This window comes from Pseudopodoces humilis, chromosome 1 (assembly GCF_049639895.1).
Source record: "Pseudopodoces humilis isolate 2021_Gansu_Grassland_sample_001 chromosome 1, ASM4963989v1, whole genome shotgun sequence".
In the NCBI taxonomy this organism is placed as follows: Eukaryota; Metazoa; Chordata; class Aves; order Passeriformes; family Paridae; genus Pseudopodoces; species Pseudopodoces humilis.
The window spans coordinates 47,209,585-47,231,493 of NC_142200.1; the positions used below are offsets into that span (position 1 = coordinate 47,209,585).

Sequence of the window (21,909 nt, forward strand, 5' to 3'; positions counted from 1 at the left end):
TTTCAGGGGGTTTAAACATATTTAAAATGGTACAGATCACACAAAACAGTCTTGAAATGATTCTGCCTCATTAAGATTGAAAGGATGGTCATTCAGGAAGTGCAGATTTATGACTGATGTGCCTTTTGTTTTGCAACGCCTGAGTACTTTTCTTGTCACTGAGACATTCAATTATTTGATGAGATTAATATGGAAATGGAAAAAGCAGAGCAACAGATAAACAGCCTGAGTTGTCTTCCAGTGGCAAAAATGTGAAACACTTGCAAGGTTAGAGGTAGCCTACAGCTTTCACATAAAACTTTGTCTAATAGCCTTTTGCATTCAAGCCACAACCAGGGGTAGAAATTGTTTCTCATCATGAGATTATTTAGATTATTTTGCTGCACTGGGAGCAGAATGGGTCTGTAACAATCCTGGGAGGGGCTACACAAGTTATTATGCCAGCTCCTTTCAAACAGAAGAAATAAAATGTTTCCCATGTTTTGAGGTTCTGTAAACCTGTGTGGAGTAGGGGTACCTCTAATTCTTTCTGTTTGTGGAATGGTCTGCAGCTAGGAAAGAGTTTCATAAAAAATGTTGCTATGTAAAGATTTGGGTTTTCACAAGAAGTGAAATTTAGGGATGTTTTGCTGCTCATGAGTGACTACATGAATCCCACACCTTTAAAGTGTAGTCTATCAGGTGCTCCTTCTTCATTAACTTTTGCATTTGTTTTTCTGATTCCGGGTATCACAGTTACACAGGAGGCTTTTACCTCCTTGCATCCCCAAAACCAACATGAGAAAAACAGACCAAGACTATCTGATGCAACAGCACTGAGGAGTTACAACAGAGAAAAAGTTTCAGGGTCTTCAGAGAGACCATACACCCTTTGGTGAATTGTCTGCCTGCTCCTTTCTAGGCTGCAAACAAGCCAGCAAAAAAGAGACTCTACTGTGTGTGCAGTCAGTCAGTGTGGCTTTCTGTATTTGAGATGATGACAGATTGCTTGCTAAACACCAGACCCAGGCTACAATAATGGCTTTGCTTTTTCAGAGGGACAGTTGCTCAATAACTTCTGCTTTAGAAAGCATTTTTCTCCCCATTATAACACTAATTTTTCACTGGTTCTTTTGCCCATTAAAGTTGCCAAAATGCTACATGCCATTTTTCCTAAATGAAGACAGAGTTGATTCTCTGTTTGTCCTGCCCTGCTGTCTTCCAGGCTGGAGCCCAGAAGAGCAAAGGTCCTTCAGCTACTTCTGACACTCCGCTGGTATCTGTATAAACCTATGCATCACATGCAGTGACACTGAGGACTTGGCTTTTCCTTCCGGCTCTAGGCACCTCCTTATTCAGTCTGTTTTGTCTACAGATAGTCACTGCCAGGGCATGGCTCACTCTGGGCACTTAGAAGGACCTCATGAAATCATCTGTGTTTAAAAAACAGGCCTAATTCAAGTGTTTCTGCTGAACCAGTGCCTTGACTAGCACTGTCACATCACCTATGGCTCTTGTTAATTCAGATTTAATGTAATATTTAACTGTTTTCCCCAGTTAGACAACACACTTGGAATTTGAAAATTAATATATATTATCAGCAATTAAAAGAAAAATGTAATTTCTTCATTTTGCTGTCCAAATGAATGCAGTTTGTACTTCAGATCTGAAGTCTGTAAAACTAAACAATCATATAACAAGTATGTTTTCATGGTTGAATGAAATCTAACACTGGAAGCTTGAGTTAAAATATAACCCTGAAGAGTCCAAGGCAAATGAGAACAGTAGTAATCCTATCAATAAGTAGTAGTCTGGCAGTTAAATGAGACTAAAAAGAAGTAATTATACAACAGCATATGGTATTTTCGTTGTTCAAAGTGAAAAAAAACTCCCAAACCACCCAACTCCAGCAGCAGAAACAGAAGAGGTCTCTGCAAACAAGACTGCAGGATTAGCTCTAGGGCTAAGCTGCCATCCCATAGATAAACCAATGCAAGTATTTGCTTTATACTGGGATGGGATCTTAGCCTCCTTGCACATACATATAAAGTATGTGCAAAAATTACAGATTGCTTTATTAGTGTTTTAAAGAATAATTTGTCTTCTCAAAGCAGAATACTAAACTTGACTTGTTATTCCTTCATGTTTTGTTTCCCTGTTATTCATTCATGTTTTGGTTTCGGGTTTCACAAACATACTATGTAATTTCTACCACTAGTTTGGAGGTTTGTTCTGTGTTGACTTTGCCTCCCCTTGAGTTACTTTTTTGCTTGCCATATTTAATTCACTGATTACTAGTTTTAATGTTTTAAATCACAAAGGATATTTAAATGCGAAGTAGGAAATTAAAGTTTTAAAAGTAGTTTTGGGCTTTATAAACATAAGTGTGGGAGGCAAATTTAATGGAAACTTAGCTAAGAGACTGAAAGAATCCCTGATGCCAGCAGAATTCCTTCTTTCACTGTAATATTGCAGTAAAAAAGACAAGCCAAATTCTGATACAGAGAGGTGAGTTCAAGAACTCTATACTTGTATTCTGAGTTTTGTTCTCCCTTTTAGGCCTGATCCTTTCTCAAGAATCAAAACTATTGCAGTAATTTATTTGAATATGTACTGTCAGCTGGAGTTTTATCTAATTTATGTTTTCCCTGCAAATCAGCACGTGGGTACCTTGAAGACATGGCACTTAAACTGCAGGTACAAAGGGCAGAATTAATACCTGACATATGAACATTTACTGCATTTACATTTACATTAACATTGGTGTTACAGAAGGAATATCTTCTTATAATTCAACAAGACTTTTGTCTCTTTGCCTCTTTTCCTTGGCATCCAAATGTTGCAGTCACCAAGCTGGTGAGCAGTGGAGCAGTGATCACCAAAATGTCTTAGGGTCTGCAAGCAAGATATGCATTATCCACCTTCGTACAATCCCTTTTACATTTATTTGTGAAAGAGGGAATTCTTTTGTTCTTGTCCTGGATAGCTGTGATTTTGTACTGCTATGACAGAAAGACTCATCCCTAGTGAATGACTGCTCATTTTAAGAATGAAGTTTAGAAATGACTGGAGCAAAGTTTGAGCCTCAAGAAGAAAGCAAAGCCTGGGGAAAAGATGGTGCTAGGGGCTCCTATAGAGAAAGAAGCTTGAAAATTAGATTGAAATGAGGAAGACAAACTCCTCAAAAAGTCTTCTGGACAGATTCCTTATTGCTACTGCTTCCTCCACTCATGTAATCATTTGCCAAAGCAAGATAAAGAGCAGTAGTCTCTCAAACAGATATTCTGCATCTGATGCTGAGTGAGGGCTGAGTCTTTTGGGAAGCCCCAGAACTGACAGCCTTACATAAAACTCTTGAGGGAAATTCTGCTAAATCCCAGTCATTTAGTGGCTGGGTTAAGTCTGGGAAGATCCCATTCTCATCTGATGTAAGCAGATCTCTGTAGATTTATATCTGCAAAAGGCTTCCCCTAATCCATGTGACCAAATGATCTTATATTTATAGATCAAGAATAAGTTTTTGAATCCTGGAAGGTTTTTTGTCCCTCGAAATCTGACTTCCAGAGACCAGTTAATTCAGGAGATGTATTCACATACATGTACTGCATTTTTTTTTTTCATTTGATGTAAATTTGCCACTTTCTGTCTTCTTTATCATAAAACAGGATTACCTAAATCTCTCTATCTATTCCTCATGTTCTCTCTTCTCCCTGGATAAATCTTCCATCTAAACCAAATAGCTTTAATTTTCTCCCACTCAAAACTGTGCCAAATCCTCTTAAATAATTATTTATCCTTTCTATTTCTACAATTTCCTTTTCTTTCCCTGGCAAAGGACCAGAGGTGATGTCAGCTGTGCTATGAGCGCAGCCGTTGGCAGCACAGGATGCACTGCATGCTAATCACATGAATATTTACCTAGCTTCTTGGAGGGGCTCTGAAGCTACTCAGAGCCATACTCAGACAGGTGGTTTAGAGCTAGTTTGGTTTTCTCTGCAACGAGCTGTGAAGCCCTGTTATAATGCTCACAGTGATGTTGTTTGCGTTCCTTTTCACACAAGAAATTCACATTCATTTACGTATTATACCTGTAACTGCACAATAAGCAGGTATTTATATCAAAACAGTTCTATAAATGCCTAAGTGGCTATAGTTAATTTGTGATAAAGATTTATGGGAATTTTTAGCCATGTTTCCCAATGTGCCCAACCAATAACTTCCACAATGAAATTCTCTCCATTACTGGGTTGCTCAACTACCAGAATCTTTGAAATTACTGTTAAAAATGTCTAAATGTCTTGTTCATCACAATTATTGTGGATTGTCAATACACTGGCACCTCCTGGTTTTTCTTCTTCCAGATATTTCAAAGTAATATTGATACTACATTTTGTTCCTGTGATAAATATTATATTAGTAAGATATTCCTGGCTGTTGCACATGTTACATAGCTTTGCATCTTCCAGTACTCCTTCTGGGTGGAGGAATGATCATTTTGTTTTAACTTTCCTTTCAAATGTCTAATCTAGTTTCAAAATTTCAAAATTATTTGAAAGTGAAATTCTATGGCTGTAGTTCGTTATGTATGTACAAAAAGCCAACATTGCCCATTGATATTTAGGCTAAAACAAATTGGCTAGTGATGTGTTTGGACTCCTGTCTGAAAGTAAAATGTTGGTCTCAATGCATACATACCTTTGTATCCCAGAATGGCTACTGTGATTGTTAACAAGGCACATAAAATGTATAATAAGATGATGGAGAACTTCAGTGCCCAGTTATTTTTACACTTGGTACATTGGCTCCCCTCCTGAATACCTGCAACAGAAGATAAAAAGAAATTTAAAACAATGGCAAAGAACACATTGCTGGGTTTGTCTCCCCATTTCCTTTCCTCTGTTTTCTAAAGAGCAAATTATTTATCTAAGCAGATTATGTTTACGTATGGGGTGCCTATTTGCCTATGCTGCCAGGATAAAACATCATGGTGGTTAAAATATCCGCTCAGTCAAACAACTACTTTGGGATTTTAGCATGTGTAAGAGAAATAGGTTCTGCTTCACTGGAAAACCTGTGGTTTTCCTGAGAGATGGCTATTTTCTGATTGTGCTAACAAGACTGGTGAGCTTTGGACATAAAACCTTTATTAGCATCTCCTGGCAGAGGAGATGCATCACACTGCAGCAGCTCTTTCTTAGCATTTGGTATCCCTGTGGGGGCAATAAGACACAACAAATGTTCTGGCAGAAAAAAATCCACAGAAATAAGAGAGCATTGTGAAAACCTGGTAGGAGTAGTTCTGCTTTGTAACAATCACCACAGATAGTTGCCATGCAAACACTTTCTTTCCACAATGAGAGACACTTTTTGCATATTTTTGGGGGGCTTTGGAGAACATTATTTCCACAGAAAAGAAGGGGTGCTTTACTGACACAGCCATCCTTACATCCACAGAAAAAATGCTGGTGAATTTCTCTTTGTGGACAAGTTTAAGAAAAACACCCTCAAACTGATGAAAGAAAACAGAGCTTTACTATTCTATACTCAAACTTTTTTGCAGAACGTCTTGATATCTTTGAGTCAACTTTCTTCTTTTGTGCTCCCTGGGAATAGCTCAAGAGCTTTGGAAGAATAGATTATTAATCAGAAGCACAAATGTGTAAAAACCTGAAAACTGGACTGATGTGCTGGAAGAAATAGGCGGGATTTATCCATTTTTGTAATGTGTGTTAAGCAGGCCAGGATTAATATAACTTTCTGTGTCTGTCAGAAAATGCATTTCTTTGATATTTCACTCTATTTGTGTACTATTAGGGGAGTCCCACAGGAAAGCTTTAAGCTCTAATAAATTCTATGTACCAGATTACTTAACTAATCAAAACTTGCTCTGTAGCTTTTTATGAGTAACTTATATTTCCCCTGTGGCCTAATGCACAGATGATTTTACTTTTCCAAACTCATGACCTTCTGCAGAGTGTTTTTTGTTTTTCATTTTTTTTAAGAGAAAAGCACAGGCCGCTTTCCCTAGGTTCAAGGAGGATGGGTGGCCAACATAATGAGTTAAGTCAACTGCATTTCTCTCTCCAATGACATTTTCCAATGACTTCCTTTAAACCTAAGGTACTTGAAGAAGGAAGGATTACCATATTGGAATGACTGAGGAAGAGGATTTATACAAAGTTTATGTGACAAAGCATTTTCTTCAATCCTCTCTGCACATATACTCACCGTGGCTAAGGCAGAAATGTATCTTTTGCAGGTCTTCTCCACATTACATCATCACATGTTTTTTCTAAACTTTTTAGGTGTGACATCACATTCTGTTGCCATGTGATGAAAGTGATGTCATAGATTTGGGTTCCTTGTGGTTTAGGCATAAGACAAGCTGGCAACATCTGGTTCTTTTTTCAAGAACATTATGGGAAAATGAGACAAAGGCTTGTAAGCATAAACTCAAGAACAGAAATTCCAGAGGGTAAAGGCTTCTCTTCTGCCTGTGAGGTGGGAAGGGAGGGAGCTGGCACAGAGACAGGCAGTTGCATAGCCCATTTACTGGTGACATGGATTTGCAAGGGTGGTAACTCCTGCACCACAAAAGAAAAAGTGAAGGATCCATAATTCAGTAGTCAGGTTAGCTTATGGATCCTGATGGATGGGCTGGCTTGCTTTCTTTGCTTTACAGTCTCATGGAGTTTGCTGGTGAGGAAGCTCTAATTGCTGAAAAAGCAGGAAAGGGAAAGTGCAGTTTTCTAAAGGTTTGCAATAGGTATTCAGAGACTGAAATGATTTCACAGTAGGAACTTGGTGGTGCCTAGAGCACCATTTTGCTGGTCTTAGCTGGTGCTAGTGGGCTCATTGAGCCCCTGTGCCCTAAAGGCAAGGCTCCTTTGCTGAAGGGTTTAAAATTCAGATTCCAATTTGGTTGTCTTTGAAAGTCTCACATATCCAAAAACAAGCTCGGGGCAAAACTCACATCATATTCACTTTCTACATACACAGATAAACAGAAAGCTTGATCCTTCTTATTTTAATGTTAATTGAAGCAGGCCTAGATCCTTATCTGGGAAGAATGATGGACTGCAGAGGTACAAAACACAGAGAAAGGCAGAAGTAAAAACAAAGCCTTTGGCAGCAATTGCACAATGAAAAGTTTCACTTGATAACTGTCTCATATTAAGATTACTCATTTTATGACATGACCTGCTTTCTGTCACTGTACTCCAGCTTCCTGGGTAGTGTAACGAGCTGAAACTTCATCAATGTCACTGGATGTATTGCAGTTCAGCATCAAGCATCATGTCTGTCCCAGTGCTTCACAGGGATCTATTTTCACTTGTCTCAACCCTCTCTACCTCTGCTTCAATTAAACAGCACTTCAACTTTTCGGAACTTTTTTAGTTTCAGTGTACTTCAAACTGACATCAGAACAGCACCCCAACAAAATCCAGGCCTTTCCATCCTTTAACAGTCCAGCACAGTTGGTATCAATAACACAGGCACATCATACTAAAACCATCATACAGGCTGGAGTGATTCCATTAACTAACTGGCCTGGAACTGTGTATTGCATTCCTTACTGGCGCTTTCTGCCTGTCAGCCTAAAATTACATCTGACTGCCAATGAACTCCTGCTACCCTCATCTAACATGACCTGGGTCCAGGGCTGGAGTGAAAAACCAGGGAGCTCTAATAGGCTCCTTTGTTTTCTTTTACCTAGGATGCAGTAAAGTCTTTCAGAGAAATTATATCTATTCTTTATTGCAAACACATAGTGCTTAACTCTGCTGCTAGTAACACGTGATTTTCTAGTTTACTAAACATATAAAAACTACTACAGAAATACCAAAGATATAGGTACCCCTTGAAGAAAAGATGTGGAAGACCCATTCTGATGTCTTTCTGAGCAATTAAATATATCAGGCTATATGCAAAGGCAAAAGCCAGGAATGCAATCCTCTCAGTATAGGAATTAAATACAGTATAACCAGGGCTCCCCAAACTCCCCAGCACACACTCTGACCTCAAGTTGCCCTGTTATTCTTTCCCACTACCTTCCTTAAGGATCATGTCCAAATAAGACTGATCTGATATAGGAGATGCATTTAGTCCATGTTGTGAGGACACATTTTTATTCAAAGCTTCTTCTGAAATGATGTGATAGCCAAAATATTAGGCAACAACAAATGGAACACAATTAAAAATGGTTACTGTGATTACACAAAATCATGCAGGTTTACCACAAAAGCTGTGAGTTGAGGTTCAAAAGAGCCCATGCTCGGGCTTTAATTTGGCAGAATTTCTCCAATTTTATCCACTAGACTGCTTGCTGTTATGACTGACATAAAGTTCAGAATTCTTCCAAGAGATGTATCACATCTCATCTAGAAAGCTCTAGACTAAATGGAAAGACCCTACACACATATCCCATTGACAGAACAAATGTAAAACCTGTAAAAGGGCGTTCTTGGCTGAAGCCAGCTCTTCTCCATTTGTTAGTGATGCTCCTAGTGCAGCACACTTCTCCCTGTGTCCTGTACACGTGTTTTCAATGTTGGTCTGCTCCCAGACATTTGTCACTGACTTCCAAACCCAGGGAGCTGGGGTCACTTCCACATGACGTGCACTTCTCACTGCCAATTTGATCAATATTTAATAAATATCAGATGGGACACAATGTGCCTCATTTCACTGGACACATGCTTTTTTCCATTCCTTTCCCTGACTTATTTTAATAAGAGCTCTGGTTTTTCTGCCTCACTGTTGGGAAGACATCTGGCCAAACAGACAGCAACCTAGTACAAAGAGATCCTGCTGGCTCACATGCTTTGGGGACCCCCTTCTCTGCACACCAAAATGCTCACAAAAAAATATGCAAGTGAGACATCCCCCTGTTACCAGGCTTTGTAGTATTTGTTTTTATAGCATTGCATTCCAGTGACTGAAGACTTTGTTCTCATGCAGGGGGTATACATCTGCAGATTCTTTTTGCGCTCCAAGAAGAGGTTTTGCCGAAGGAGAAGCTGGTTTTTTTTGGGTTTTATTTGTTTGGGGGATTTTTGTTGTTGTTGTTTTGTTCCATGGCTTTAATGGGAGACTAAATATCTTTGCTCTTTGTAACCATCTTACAAAATCCCTGACTCCTCAACTGTATTACACTTCAGGAGCACAGCTTTGAACACTGGAATATGACATAGACACACTTTTTTCTTTCTTTTTTTTTCTGAATAATTCTCTTACAAGTATTTGCCTCTGTTTTTTTCTTGGCTCTGGCTACAGGATCATAGGTGGCCTCATAGTATTTCTGCTAGCCAATCAATTTTGACAAAGATGCAAGGCTTCCTTCATAACCCTGACAAGAAATAAGAATAAGAATGATAAGATAAAGAAATGTAGTGCAGGAAATGAAAATACATTAGTTTGGAGGGGTTTTTCCCAGTGTGATTCACTGAAAAGAGGTAGCATCCTTGAATTTCAGAAGGAAGACTGCAAGCCTAGTTTGCAGCCTTCAAATGACTGTTTTCTCAAAGTTAATGTTTTCAAAACAGCAGTGGATCTAATACCTATATTTAAAGGGACCTGAGCAAACCATATTTAAACATCTAATTCAGGCCTCCTGCCCATAGCAGGGAGGCAGAAACTACATGATATTTGAGTTCCCTTCCAACATGAACAATTCTGTGATTCAATGTGTAACTATAAGTCAAATACTAAGAGGTAATTAACATTGCTGAGTCGCAACAAGCTCCCAGTGATGTCTACCTCACTAGCAAAAGTAGGTGATCCCATGAGGAATCCATCTCTAGGTTTAAATATCAATATGTTTTGAAAAACCTGGCTGTAAGTGCTTAATTTCAGGCACCCAAGTGTAAAATGGTAGGTATTTACTAATATGCATGACTAGCAGTTGTGAAAGTAAGCTTGTCTCATAGGACAGAGAGGATTTTAAAGTTCAGGCATATAAGTGTTTTCATATATACATATACACAAACACATTTATGTTCAAATATGTGGAAGATATGTGTGTGTGTATGTTTTTTACAGAGCTTTGGCAATGACAAAACCCCAGCATATTGTATCAGCACACTAAGAAAAAGCAGGCAACAGCATCTTTGAAAACAATAACTTTGTATAGGTTTGAGATTACTGGATCCAGCCAGCTACAAAATTCACAGTGAGATTTTTGTCTTCTCTTTTGTATTGTGTCACAGGTTATTAACCTACCCATCATGAAAACAATTCCCATGATCCTTCAGGAATGGTTTTCTTGCAGTAAGCAAAACTGATGATTCGAAGGTTCCGTAAGCTGGCCCACTCCAGAAAGCAATTGTTCTTTATAATGGTCACAAATGGCAACATTTGAAACTGCTTCATGCCTTTTTAAATTATTGTTTTGCGACAAAACTAATTTCTTCAGTTTAGAGTATATTCTCATACTGTAAAAGCCGTAATTTGAACTACACATAAATAGACAACCCTACATGTTTCCTAGCTAATATGTAAAGGTCCACATCTCCTCCCATTCCACAGTTTTGGCAAGCCCTGTCTCCCACAATGGCAATGGTCCTGCTCACCCAAATAGTGCAGTGCTGGCTTGTGGGCAGGTGGATTGCAACAGCCTGCTTAACTTAATAGTCAGATTTTTACAATGCCATTGGAAAAAACATTTAGCACAAACATGCTGTCACTTCTTCTGGAATTTGCTAGTTCTGCTTCTGGTTTTGTAATCAAATAGGGATAAATGCAAGCTATTCTTGCTTTGAAAAAGTTTCTGGTTATTTATTAGGAAGCAATTAAAGTAGCTAAACACTAACTCCAAGCAGTGGGCATGTACTCACCTAACTTGTGCCAGTTTTTCTATGCCAGGTGGAAAATCATGAAGCATGGCAGCAAGACAGGCTGAAACAGCCACTCTATATTTCAAATAAACACTACAAGACACAGAGCTTCTTTCTTCCAAAATTAATAAATAAATGGATCCAACCCAAACCACTCCATCTCCACAGGTTTCTACAGTGTCCAGCATAATCTGATTGCCCTGCTACACAGCTGGCAGTTTGTGCAAACAACCTCTGGAGAGAAGAAAATACCTCAAAAGCCCAGTCTGAGAATTCAGACTACCTGCCTTGCGAGGCTGTACAGCCCCTACCACGGCCAGTGGTACCAGTTCCCTGCCATTTTATCCGAACTTCACATTCAAGATTTCTTATTCACCTGCTGCCCATTTTTTTTCCAAGTACAAGATTGGGGCAATCCCTGGTATATATCAATATAGGCTGGGGCATGAGCAGATCAAGAGCAGCCCTGCCAAGAAGGACTTGGGGATGCTGGTGTACAAAAGATGGACATGGGCTAGCAATGTGCTCTTGCAGCCCAAAAAGCCAAACACATCCTGGGCTGCATCAAAAGCAGTGGCCAGCAGTGGAGGGAGGTGATTCTGCCCCTCTATTCTGCTCTGGTGAGACCCCACCTGTGTACAATTCTGGGGTTCCCAGCACAGGAAAGACATGGACCTGTTGGAGTGGGGCCAGAGAAGATGATCAGGAGGGTTGGAGCACCTGTTCTACGAAGACAGGATGAGAGAGTGGGGACTGTTCAACCTGGAGAAGAAAAGGCTTCAAAGGAACTTTATTGTGGCCTTTTAGTACTTAAGGGGGCCTGATAAGGAAGATGGGGACAAACTTTTTAGCAGGGCCTCTTGTGATAGGACAAGAGGAAATGGCTTTAAATTAAAAGAAGGTAGATTCAGACTAGATAAAAGGAAGATTTTACAACGAGTGTGGTGAAACAGGAACAGGCTGCTCAGAGAGGTGGTAGATATCCCATCCCTGGAAGCATTAAAGGTTAGGGTGAACAGGGTCTGAGCAAACTGATCTTGATGAAGTCCTTGATTGCTGAAGAGCATTTGGGCTAGATGACTAACTTTAAGGGTCCCCTGCAACCCAGACTGCTCTATGATTCTTGCAGCTATATAATTATGTGGGACTTTCAGCTTGCATTCTAGGAGAACAACAGATTCCTAGACTCCTAAAAAATACAAGTGGGGAGGAGTTGTTCCTTAAGGCTTAAGAAAATCAAAGACTCCACCAGGACTTTCATAATCCCACCTCTATAGAGCAACTCTTAACACTGAGGGGGCAATGCTGGGGCTGAGGCTGGCAGGGCTCACCCTGTCCCTCATCCCCTAAAGTGGAAGGGGTGCACTTTGTCCCAAAAGTCCAGGGTATTTCAGTAAACATGAGGGATTTTCTTCTCTGGAACACCATGGGAAAACCCAGCCCTTGATGATCTGCACATTGCAGCCCAAAGCTCTGCACACAGGGGCCATCAAGCAAATTCTCCTCCACACACCAGACCGAGTTTGTTGGAGGCAGCGGCCACTTCCCATAAATCAGAATCCCACATCTGACATAATAAAGAGCCTCAGAGGGCCAACACTATTATCTCTGGAAAGCTTTCAGCATAATAAATACTTTATTCTATGTAATGTACACAAACCTTTTCATTAAAGGAGAGGAGAACCCTCATTTTCAGTCTGACCATCATCTCTCACTTATTTATATAACCCAGCCAGCATTTTCTCTCTGGCTTTGTTCATCTTTGCAGCAGTCCAGAGAATCACAATGAATTGTCAGAAATGCTAATTATACACTTCAACAACCACTACCATTTAATTATATAGTGTTACCAAACAATGTCCTACTGTGATTAAACACTAAATATTTTAATTGAAAGGATACAAAAAGCCCAACCACAACACAGGGTAAGCAAAGACTGCTGAGTATCTGAACTGTATGTTAAGCAAATATTACAAACAGAGCTGAAGAACCAGTGTGGTGAATTTTATGAAAAATCATTGATTTGCAATAGCTTAAGGTCCAGCCATAACAATGTGGTAAGAATATCACACCAGCAGAGGGTCCAGCATCCCATAGGCTATTAGATTTAAAGACAAACCCAAACCAGAACAAACCTCAGAAAATGCTGGTGCTTTTAAATAACTGTCTGGAACAAGAGAGATGTGTCTGTCCTCAGTTACTGAAAATCAAGTAAGGGATCACTCAGTGCATGTCTCTGGAACTAAACCCAAAAATCTAATTAGGCTGTTCAAAATATGAGAGAAAAACTAGAACAGTTAAAAGAAGACAGAAATTATGCACGAATTAAAGACCTGTTCAATGACAGGCAAGACAGTCATGATCCATGACAATAAAGAACCTCTCTCAAACTCTGTCTCAATACAGAAGAATTTAGACTGATTTGCAAGAAGAAATAGAGCCAGATCTATAGGGAGATCAAAGCCAGATTTTTGCTTCCTAAACAAACAGCTTCCTAAGACAACCTGAAGATATTCCATTCAATGATTTGAATAAAACCAGAGGTTACGAAGCATTAGCAAAGTCACAGAAGGGATCTGTCTTTCAGGGTTGTGCCAGATGGCAAAGTAATGCCATTTTTGTCAAAGTCCAGGCCTTCCATTCTGAAAAAAATATGCTTCCTAATGAAACATAGATCCTAATTAAAATTATATTGAAAATAAAAATTATAAATATATACTTTATAAATATATACTTTTAAAAATTATAAAATTATACTGAAAGGATGAAAAAAGGTAACACACCCAAAGTGTATATTTTCCCTAAGATTCTCTAATTTTATAACACCATATTCAGGTGTTAGTGATCCTAGTAACGGTCCTAAATGGTAAGCAGAAAAAGTGGTTACCTCCATGCTTTGTGGCTTCTGAGATACATTTCTTGAAGAGGGCAACATGATCCCCTCCATGGCTGCGAGTGTGGTAAGTGCCAAACCCACAGCAGTGCCTCCTGTGCTGCAGGGCCACTCACCAAGGACATGGTGAAGTCATCCAGAGCACAGGTGCAGAAATGATGCTCTTCACAGGAAGCTCACACCTGTTCTTTTACCATCTTCTGCAAATTTTAAATTTAAGGGGAATGCTAAAAACACTGGGTAAGTGTTTTAAAGAACAAGAAACAATGGGAAGTCCAGCCATGCCCAACAAAGCAACATTTCTGTATCCACTGATGTTGCCACAAATGCTATTCCATTTAACTACAGAAATTAAACTTTTTATGTGCCTTCACAAGTTAAGTAGAAGTATTTGGCAGCCATCTGTTCCATGTAAGTTTCTGTGCACACATGCACCTCTGACATGGCTGAGGCAGGTCATTCATTTAAGAGCATTGTAAAATACCACGTGTTACAGCACAGTGTGCTTTTAGACTCTTGTAGCTCATATGAATCTAAACCAATTTTTACTCAGAAGAACAAACAGCATGCCTTTCTCATCAGGATTTTTTCTCTCATCTACTATCCAGTGGAATGGAACAAAATAGAGTTTCAACCATATTTGATAGCATAAAAACCATATTTACTTTTTTTTGTTAGGGAAAAATACAGAGATACTTTTGATGAAGTTTTCAGCCGGAAAAATAAAGTCACCTCAGACTAAACAAGTATACCCAACTTCATGCAGAATATAAAATCTGCAGATGTATCTGTAATTACATTCCAGCTGAAATGCTGCAATAAATGCTGGCATTAAAGAACTGAAAAAAAAAATTAATCAAGATTTGACACCTCAAATTAATATATAGACCTTTATACACCCTTTTCTGGATTTAGTGGTAATGCTCCTGTAGCCTTCATTAAGAACCACTCTAATATAAAATCTACCTCTTTTCCAACTGAAAAGCCTCTCTCAGGACATTATTTGGAATTTAAAAGATTAATGTATGTGAAAAAAGAAAAGGTGAAAGTGTTTCTATACATCCTGGGTACTTAGCCATACCAGTTACACAGACCTCTTATTTGGAAGACTCCAATAATGAAGAGGGCCACGAGGAAGAATGCAGTAGGACCTCAAAAAAAAGTGAGTTCACAAAACAACAGGTATAAAGAAGCCTGCTCTACTCTTTTAATTATGCAAATTGCCACTTCTGATTAGCCTTTTCCCTATGATACCAAGAACTCTTGGCTGAGATACCAATACCAAACTGAGAAGAAAGGATTCCCATTGGCACTGCACTGAACATAGGTCACAAAGCCACTCACTATAAATTAATTCCTAAGTTCCTGAGGCTGCATGTTCAACTACAGGAGAGAAATTATGTCTAGGTATAAGCACAGTTCCTCTGGAGGTGTGCTGCTTACTCCCCTCAGCTGAATTGAGACTCAGCATTAAATCACCTCCAAAGGAGAGGAGCTGTCAGGGCCTGGATTTATTTTTCACCTCTCTGCCCTTCTAAAACCACTTGCTAAAGGTAGGGCTTTTTCCACAGAAATATTGCAGGCTTAATGGCAGACACAATAAATCCTGTTTCCACCCTCCAACATAATCAACCTCCCCCTCTGCCTCCTCTTCCAGAATCTTATCTTTTCAAAGTGGAAGTTTTCCTCTGTGAAGCTGGATCTCTAGGTTAAGGAATTATTATGACCCAATGCAGCTCCCATCTTTCAGTTTTCTCATTCTGTTGTTCCCATTTCCCCCTCTCCTGTCTCCTTGTGCCCTGTTAGCATCTCTGACTCCTGAGGCCTCCCTAACCCTGGCTCATTCACACCTCATTAGCATCCAATTTCCTGGATAAAAAGCAGACTTGGAATGAATTCCTCAGGCAACCAGAACATTTTTTGAAAACCTTGTGCCAATGTATAATGACTATGCAATATAAGGAGCAAACAGCCCTGATAAATTGATTTTTTCCACCTAATGCCATCACAATTTCTGGGATTTTTCCCTGGTTAATATTCACCCTTACCTAGAGAGAAAACTTTTATTCTGTAAATTATACAAGAAGTTTCCTGTAGAGAGGTGGGAGCATATTAGTAATTAGTTTTTCCTCCTAGTAAAGCAGTAAGCAAATCTGCACTATCTTGACAAATGCTGGGAAATGATGAATTAAATCTGCTTGATACAAGTGACAAAAAGCCATGCAGAAGGACATCCAGAGCACTGCAGTCACAAAGATACGGAATTAACCAACAATTAGCCAACAAAGTATTACCTGCCTACATAGCACCTACCCTGCTGCCTTCCTAATGTCAATGCAATCATTGTGTTAAGTGGGTGAGACTCAAGTCTTACCATGTATTTCAGTCTCATTGCTACAAGCTTTATCAGGGGATTGAGGCTGACAGTGAAAGGCTTAAATTGAACAAAATAATTTTCTTACCCAGAAGACTAAATGAAAAACTTAGAACTTTTCACTATAAAATGTATGTGTTTTAATGGAGAAAATCCCAAGGCATTTTAATTACGAGGCAGAAGGCATAATATAAATCTATAGTTACAAATGGGAATTTGTAAATTTTAATTCAGACAAAAAATTGTAAAAGAGACCTTGGGGTTTTTTTCCCCTAGCTGACACATAAATCTATTATTAAAAGCTCTTGTGAAAGGTGCAACCTCATGCAATAAAAAACCCCAAACCCAAATATTACTTTTGTAATTACCAAATATTACTTGTGTTTCAGTGAAAGGAATCCCAAGGTAACTGAAAATCTGGAGGACAACTATTCAGGGAATATAGAGGGAAAGAGAGGGAAGAAGGAAACACTAAACTCAAACAGTCGATGTCTAAACTCATTTTGAAAAGTTATTCTGCCTGCAGTTAATGCCAAAGACTTTTGTACTGCAAACCTACTTTGGAACTTTCTCACTGGTTTCCGTTCCTCTTCTACACTTGTAACTTTATCACACTTTTAAGTCTCCGAAGAATGTTGAGGTTCTCAAATAATGTCTGTAATAATCAGTTTCCTTGTTTTGATATATCACTAAAAATACAAAGAAAATAATCCCTTTTTGAACTTTCTATAAAAGGTGGCAAGAACTTATAAGCTAATAATGACCATATTTTTGTCAAACCTGAATTTGAATTTCCATTCATCTTCCCCCCCCCCCCCCCCAATACAAAGATTTATTGGTCCTTGAAGGGAAAAAAAAAAACAACCCTGAAACAAATCTGGGGTCAATATTTGACTTCAGGGTCAATATATCTTGCCTTTTCACTCTCAAAGAGGCCAATATCTGCTGTTATTTATGCCATACGCTGCAGCTGCTCTTTTGAGCTCCAGCAGAGAAATACATCACACCCTTGACCCACAGCCTTTCCAACTAAGTGTGGAGACACTGTAATTTATTTGTTCAAAGCAAGTGTCAAATGTTTTTAGCACTAAACTGCACTAAACACTCTTGTTCCTTATCACAGCTTCAGTTACACAAGTGCAGCCTCTGTGGCTTCCACAGACTTACATGCAATTTACATCAGTGCAGGTGTATCACTCAGCTAAGGAGCTGGAAAATGTTTTTTGTTCCATGTCAAGCTAAAAATATAAAACAGAAGAGCAGGTGAAGCAGCCAAACTGTCAGCTCAGTGGAAACTTTGTATTAAAAAATTAACACGCACTATAACTATTTAGGGAAAATCCAATAAAATACAAAATAACTCTTCCTTGTGTCTTTGGAATCCACAGACATTTAGTCCCTGTAGTGCTCTGAAGTTTATATGTAATAGGCTGAAAAATAATTTTCACGTATTAAAAGTAAAAATATTTTCTAAAAAGTCTGTTTCTCAGCAGTTCTATTTGACTTAGTACATTTATTTCTTGGCTAGCTCTCGTATGCTAAATTTCAGTTCAGTACAAATTTTTTCCATGGCTGAACTATATCCTCCTGAAAAGCAGAGCTGGAAATGTTGAAACCCATTAACTATAGCTAAAGGCACACATCACAAAAAGCAGAGTTCTCAGTGGGAGCAGAACCTTCTTTTTCAATGAAATATGTGCTCTGTTTGCTAAGCACACTTCATACCTCTTCATAATTTGAATCTTACTCCAGTCTCCAAAGGGAAGAATTCTTTGAACACATTTGCTGTAGCCTTTTCACTTAAGAGACTAAGAGTTTTCACTACTTTTCATGTTCCTCTTGTTCTGCATTTCTTCCCCAATCCACGAGAAAAAATGGCATCATTTGAACAATGCGTCACTCTATTTAAATGGCTTAGATAAGACTTTAAAGCTGTGAAAACTAAGAGTTTCAAAAATGTTTTTAAGGAGAATTAATGTATTCAGTTTCTTCATATCCCACTATATGAATACTATATTTTACTGGTGAGATCAACACCTGTAAATTTTTAGGTGAACTGTGTTGCACAGTTGTGCACATGACCCTAAAACAGTTTAAACTGCTTAATATGTGTCCTGGTAGTTCTTGTGTCAAAAGATGAGAAAAGATATGCCCAGCAAAAAGCGTTACACTCCTATAAATTGGGTAGTATAATTTGTTATGCAGGTTCTTCTCTCTTCCACTCCTTTTTTTGCTGAGTGCTTTGTTAAAGAAATTTAAATGCACTTACAGAAATTTCCTCTAAGTGTTCTGCCAAGGTGCATGAGCAAACTCAGGTCAAAATTTTACTGTCCATGGATAGAAGCCAGAGGATAGAAGAGCACTTAATTTTTAATCGTTATTTCATTAGTTAGTAAACTGCTTAGCTGTTCCAGAATATTTTGCATTGTATGAAAATGGCATGCCGCTTTGCAGGAAATCCTTCTTTGGCCTCTCTCAGTCACAGACTCAAAACCTTATAGGTTTCCCAAGGGAGCACAAAACTTAGCGCATAGCTAGACATAATGATGAGTACAGGGCAGCCATTCAAGCAAGCTGAGTCACAGGATAAACTGGGACCACATACAGGAAAGTGAGTATCAGGGTATGGAGGAGTACGGTGGAAGCAAAATCACAAATCCTGTGTGCTGTGTGTGGAGAGCAGTGGCTCCAAAAAAGATAACGAGTGAGATGACAAGAAGGCTACCAAAGCATTCCCACCATGATGTTAAGGATAAAAGGGCAGAGCCAGCTTCTTGGCTTGCTGCACGGAGCTGGACCAGCCTTGGGCACCTCAGCACTGATGAGAACTCAACACAGGGACTGGAAAAGCCCAGCTCACTGCTGCGGCTTCCAGCCTTCTCATGCTGGAGACAGTACTTGGAGGCTGGACAACCTTGGACCAGCTCTACAGCTCAGGGCTAGGCCAGTCATTCCAAGACTGAGAGAAAAGATCTCCTGGAGCTGGTGACCAAGGGCAGCTCCTGATGGGGTCAGGAGCCTTGAGGGCCACTGGCTCCAAGGCAGCACATACACGAGGGAGCTAATGACCCTAATGTCCCTTGTGGCGAGGCTGCAAGTCACACCAGGTGTTTCCACCACTATGAGTCTTACCAGGAGCCTGGGGTTTACAGTGAGAGGCTTAAATTGAGCCAGATGCTTTTCATACTTGGAAGAAAATGTTAATTAAAAGAAAACCAGAAGACTTGGCTGGAAACTTGGGTGCTTTAATGGAGCACTGTCACTAAAGGGCACTCTCATGAAGAGGTAGGAGTAACACACGTTCCTGGCAACAAGCTGGAAGCAGAGACTCCTCTTGGAAAAAACGCAAAAATTGAAGCAGTGGGGGTGATTACAACTGGAACAAATTACCATCACAGGGGATTCCCTGTACTTTAATGCCTTTAGATCAAGCCCGACTCCTCATTTAAAAGATGTGCTTTAGCCAAAAACAAAGTCATTGGACTTTGTACAGGAGTAACTGGATAGAATTGCACAGCCTATCACACACAGGAGGTCAGAGCAGTTAAGTGCCTTGGCTCTAATCCCTACAGATGGAAATACGTGCAGCTCTGCTCTGGCCTGCTGCACAGAAAATATACACCTCTAGGGGAAGTTCATGGTGATGACAAGAAGCCTCACTGCCCCAAGAGGGATGTGTCTTTCAGATCCAGCTGAGCTCAGAATTAAAACAGATAACCCTCCCAGATGTTTTATGGCACTTGGATGGAGACAGAAGATGATAAGGTTCAGTGTATGTTGGAACATGAGTGGGTTTGGTTTTTTTCTTATAAAGCAGGTAAGAAGTCTGTTCAAGAAACAAAATAAAATGAATCCAAAAGAATAAAGGCTGGAGGCTAATTAAAAGCCTACTTATATTAATACAGGGGGAGAAACTGCTCAGGGATAGTTAATTATGTTGAATCATGGCTCTCTAATACTGCCAGAAAATGCTAAGAGCTTTGGTGAGCTATCTTTGACCCTGTTTGTTAAACAGAACTACCACATTGTTGCTTTTCCCCAGAGTGGGCACAGACAACTGCCTTGGGAGGCAACAATCAAGTCAAGTATATGTCTCTTATGTAGGGGTGAAAAGACACATTCCTCATCTTGACCTTTTTTGTTTCTTTAAAGCTGGTTCTTCCAGTCTGCTGGACTTTCTTCAGAGCTCTCAGCCAGATTCTGGAGGAACATTCTTTTAACCAAAGTGCAACTTTTCCCTTGAAGAATATAGCGAGTACGGAAAAGTACAAGGGAAGAACAATATTTCAGCCAATTAATACAGCCTTGGAAAACATAATCATACTAAATTTTTACTATTTTTACTAGTATGATTTACTATATAAACTAATGAAAGTTTGCTAATAATGCTAGTGTCTACTAAAAAAACCCAGTATGGAAAGTAAGGCTTTAGGACCTGGATATGAAATAGAAGCATTATCTAGAAAACTGAAAAGGGCTAACTTGGACAGGCCTGTAGAAGCTGTTTACTGAAGTACTACTTAAGATGAAGCTCACTTGACATTCACAGGAAACTTCTGAGATGCAGCTGGTCACTGCAGTCCCTATCCTGAGTCCCTTCTGTTGTATTTGCACCATTACTTCCAGAAATGAATGAAATGCTGCATTTTGGGACAATTTAGTTATAAAGCAAAAAAGGATAATGAATGATACAATAAATCAAACACCAGAAGATTGCTAAAAATACTGGACAACTGTGCACAAAAGCTTAAGCATTAAAACGTGTTTTCTTGCAAACTTTCCTTTATTCATACGAGCTGGGAAGGTTCCCAGAACTTGCAAGAGAACAGAGACAGAAATGGGGGGCTTTTGTCAGCTTTTCAGGGCATAACAGGTAATCAACACATCAGCCTTTTACAGCCAAGAAGACTGCCTCCTGTGAGCTGTGTCCTGGATCATTCCCCATGTTAGTCACAGCTGGGGGCGGCTTGTGCTCTGCTTCCAGCCATGACTGCTGCGCTGGGGAAAGGGGTAAGGGCGCTTTTGGGACTCTGTCACGGAAGGGGGACAGTCACTGCAGGGAATGTGTGGCCACCTTCCTTCAGGACACTGCTTGAGGGATGTTCACACTCTTCTGCAGCCTGTAGGTGTGCTACTGTTTTAGCACCTTTCTCCAGTAGGCAGCAAACTGCTGTGGAAGGCTGAGCACACAGATATCCCATATAATCCCGTCTGACACTTACTAACAGAGAAAATGCCGCTGTAATACTGCGGGTGCTTCTTAAATGAGCACTGTTACATTTCAACAAGGATGCTTTAATGTATTGCAAAAAGGAAGACTGAGGGCTTGTGTCTTCTTAATTCATCTGAACAGTACCTGGCAATCTTACAAAGTGAAAAAAAACCAACATTGCCTTGAATTTTCATTAAGGCTCAGTGTTTGGATTCAGTGCCAGTTCTCATTGACTCACCCCATCTTCAAGATAAGTTGCAGACTAATCTATTTTACTTTCATACAGCAGTGAGGCCAAATTACCTTTGAACCCGCTGCGGTGGAGCCTCGCAGAGTTAACGTCATCATGCAGATAAAACTCCCTAAAATTTGCTGTGCTGACTGATGTCCATTCCCTGGTTTCCCACCCTTTATCAAAAGAAAGAGAACAGCCCATCCTTCAGCTGTGTGTGAAAACCAGCAAAGACACAAGTTCCAAAATCTGTATTTTTTACTTAGCTTGATTGAGATGCTTTAGTGAATGTACATTTATTTTAACAGATTGAATTTGCTTAGCAGCTATTACAGACTAAAACTCAGCTCTAAAAGGTTATTACCATGAATTAAGACATTTTTC

General features: G+C 39.5%; 1 protein-coding gene across 1 annotated transcript in view; it reads right to left on the reverse strand.

Annotated features, from left to right (window-relative positions):
- Positions 1–21,909, reverse strand: part of COLEC12 (collectin subfamily member 12) — a 91,497-nt gene that overhangs the window by 11,167 nt on the left and 58,421 nt on the right. The window contains exon 3 of the mRNA XM_014258128.2: positions 4,675–4,797. Within this exon, the coding sequence (XP_014113603.1) occupies positions 4,675–4,797 (123 nt within the window). The remainder of the gene's footprint in view (positions 1–4,674; positions 4,798–21,909) is intronic.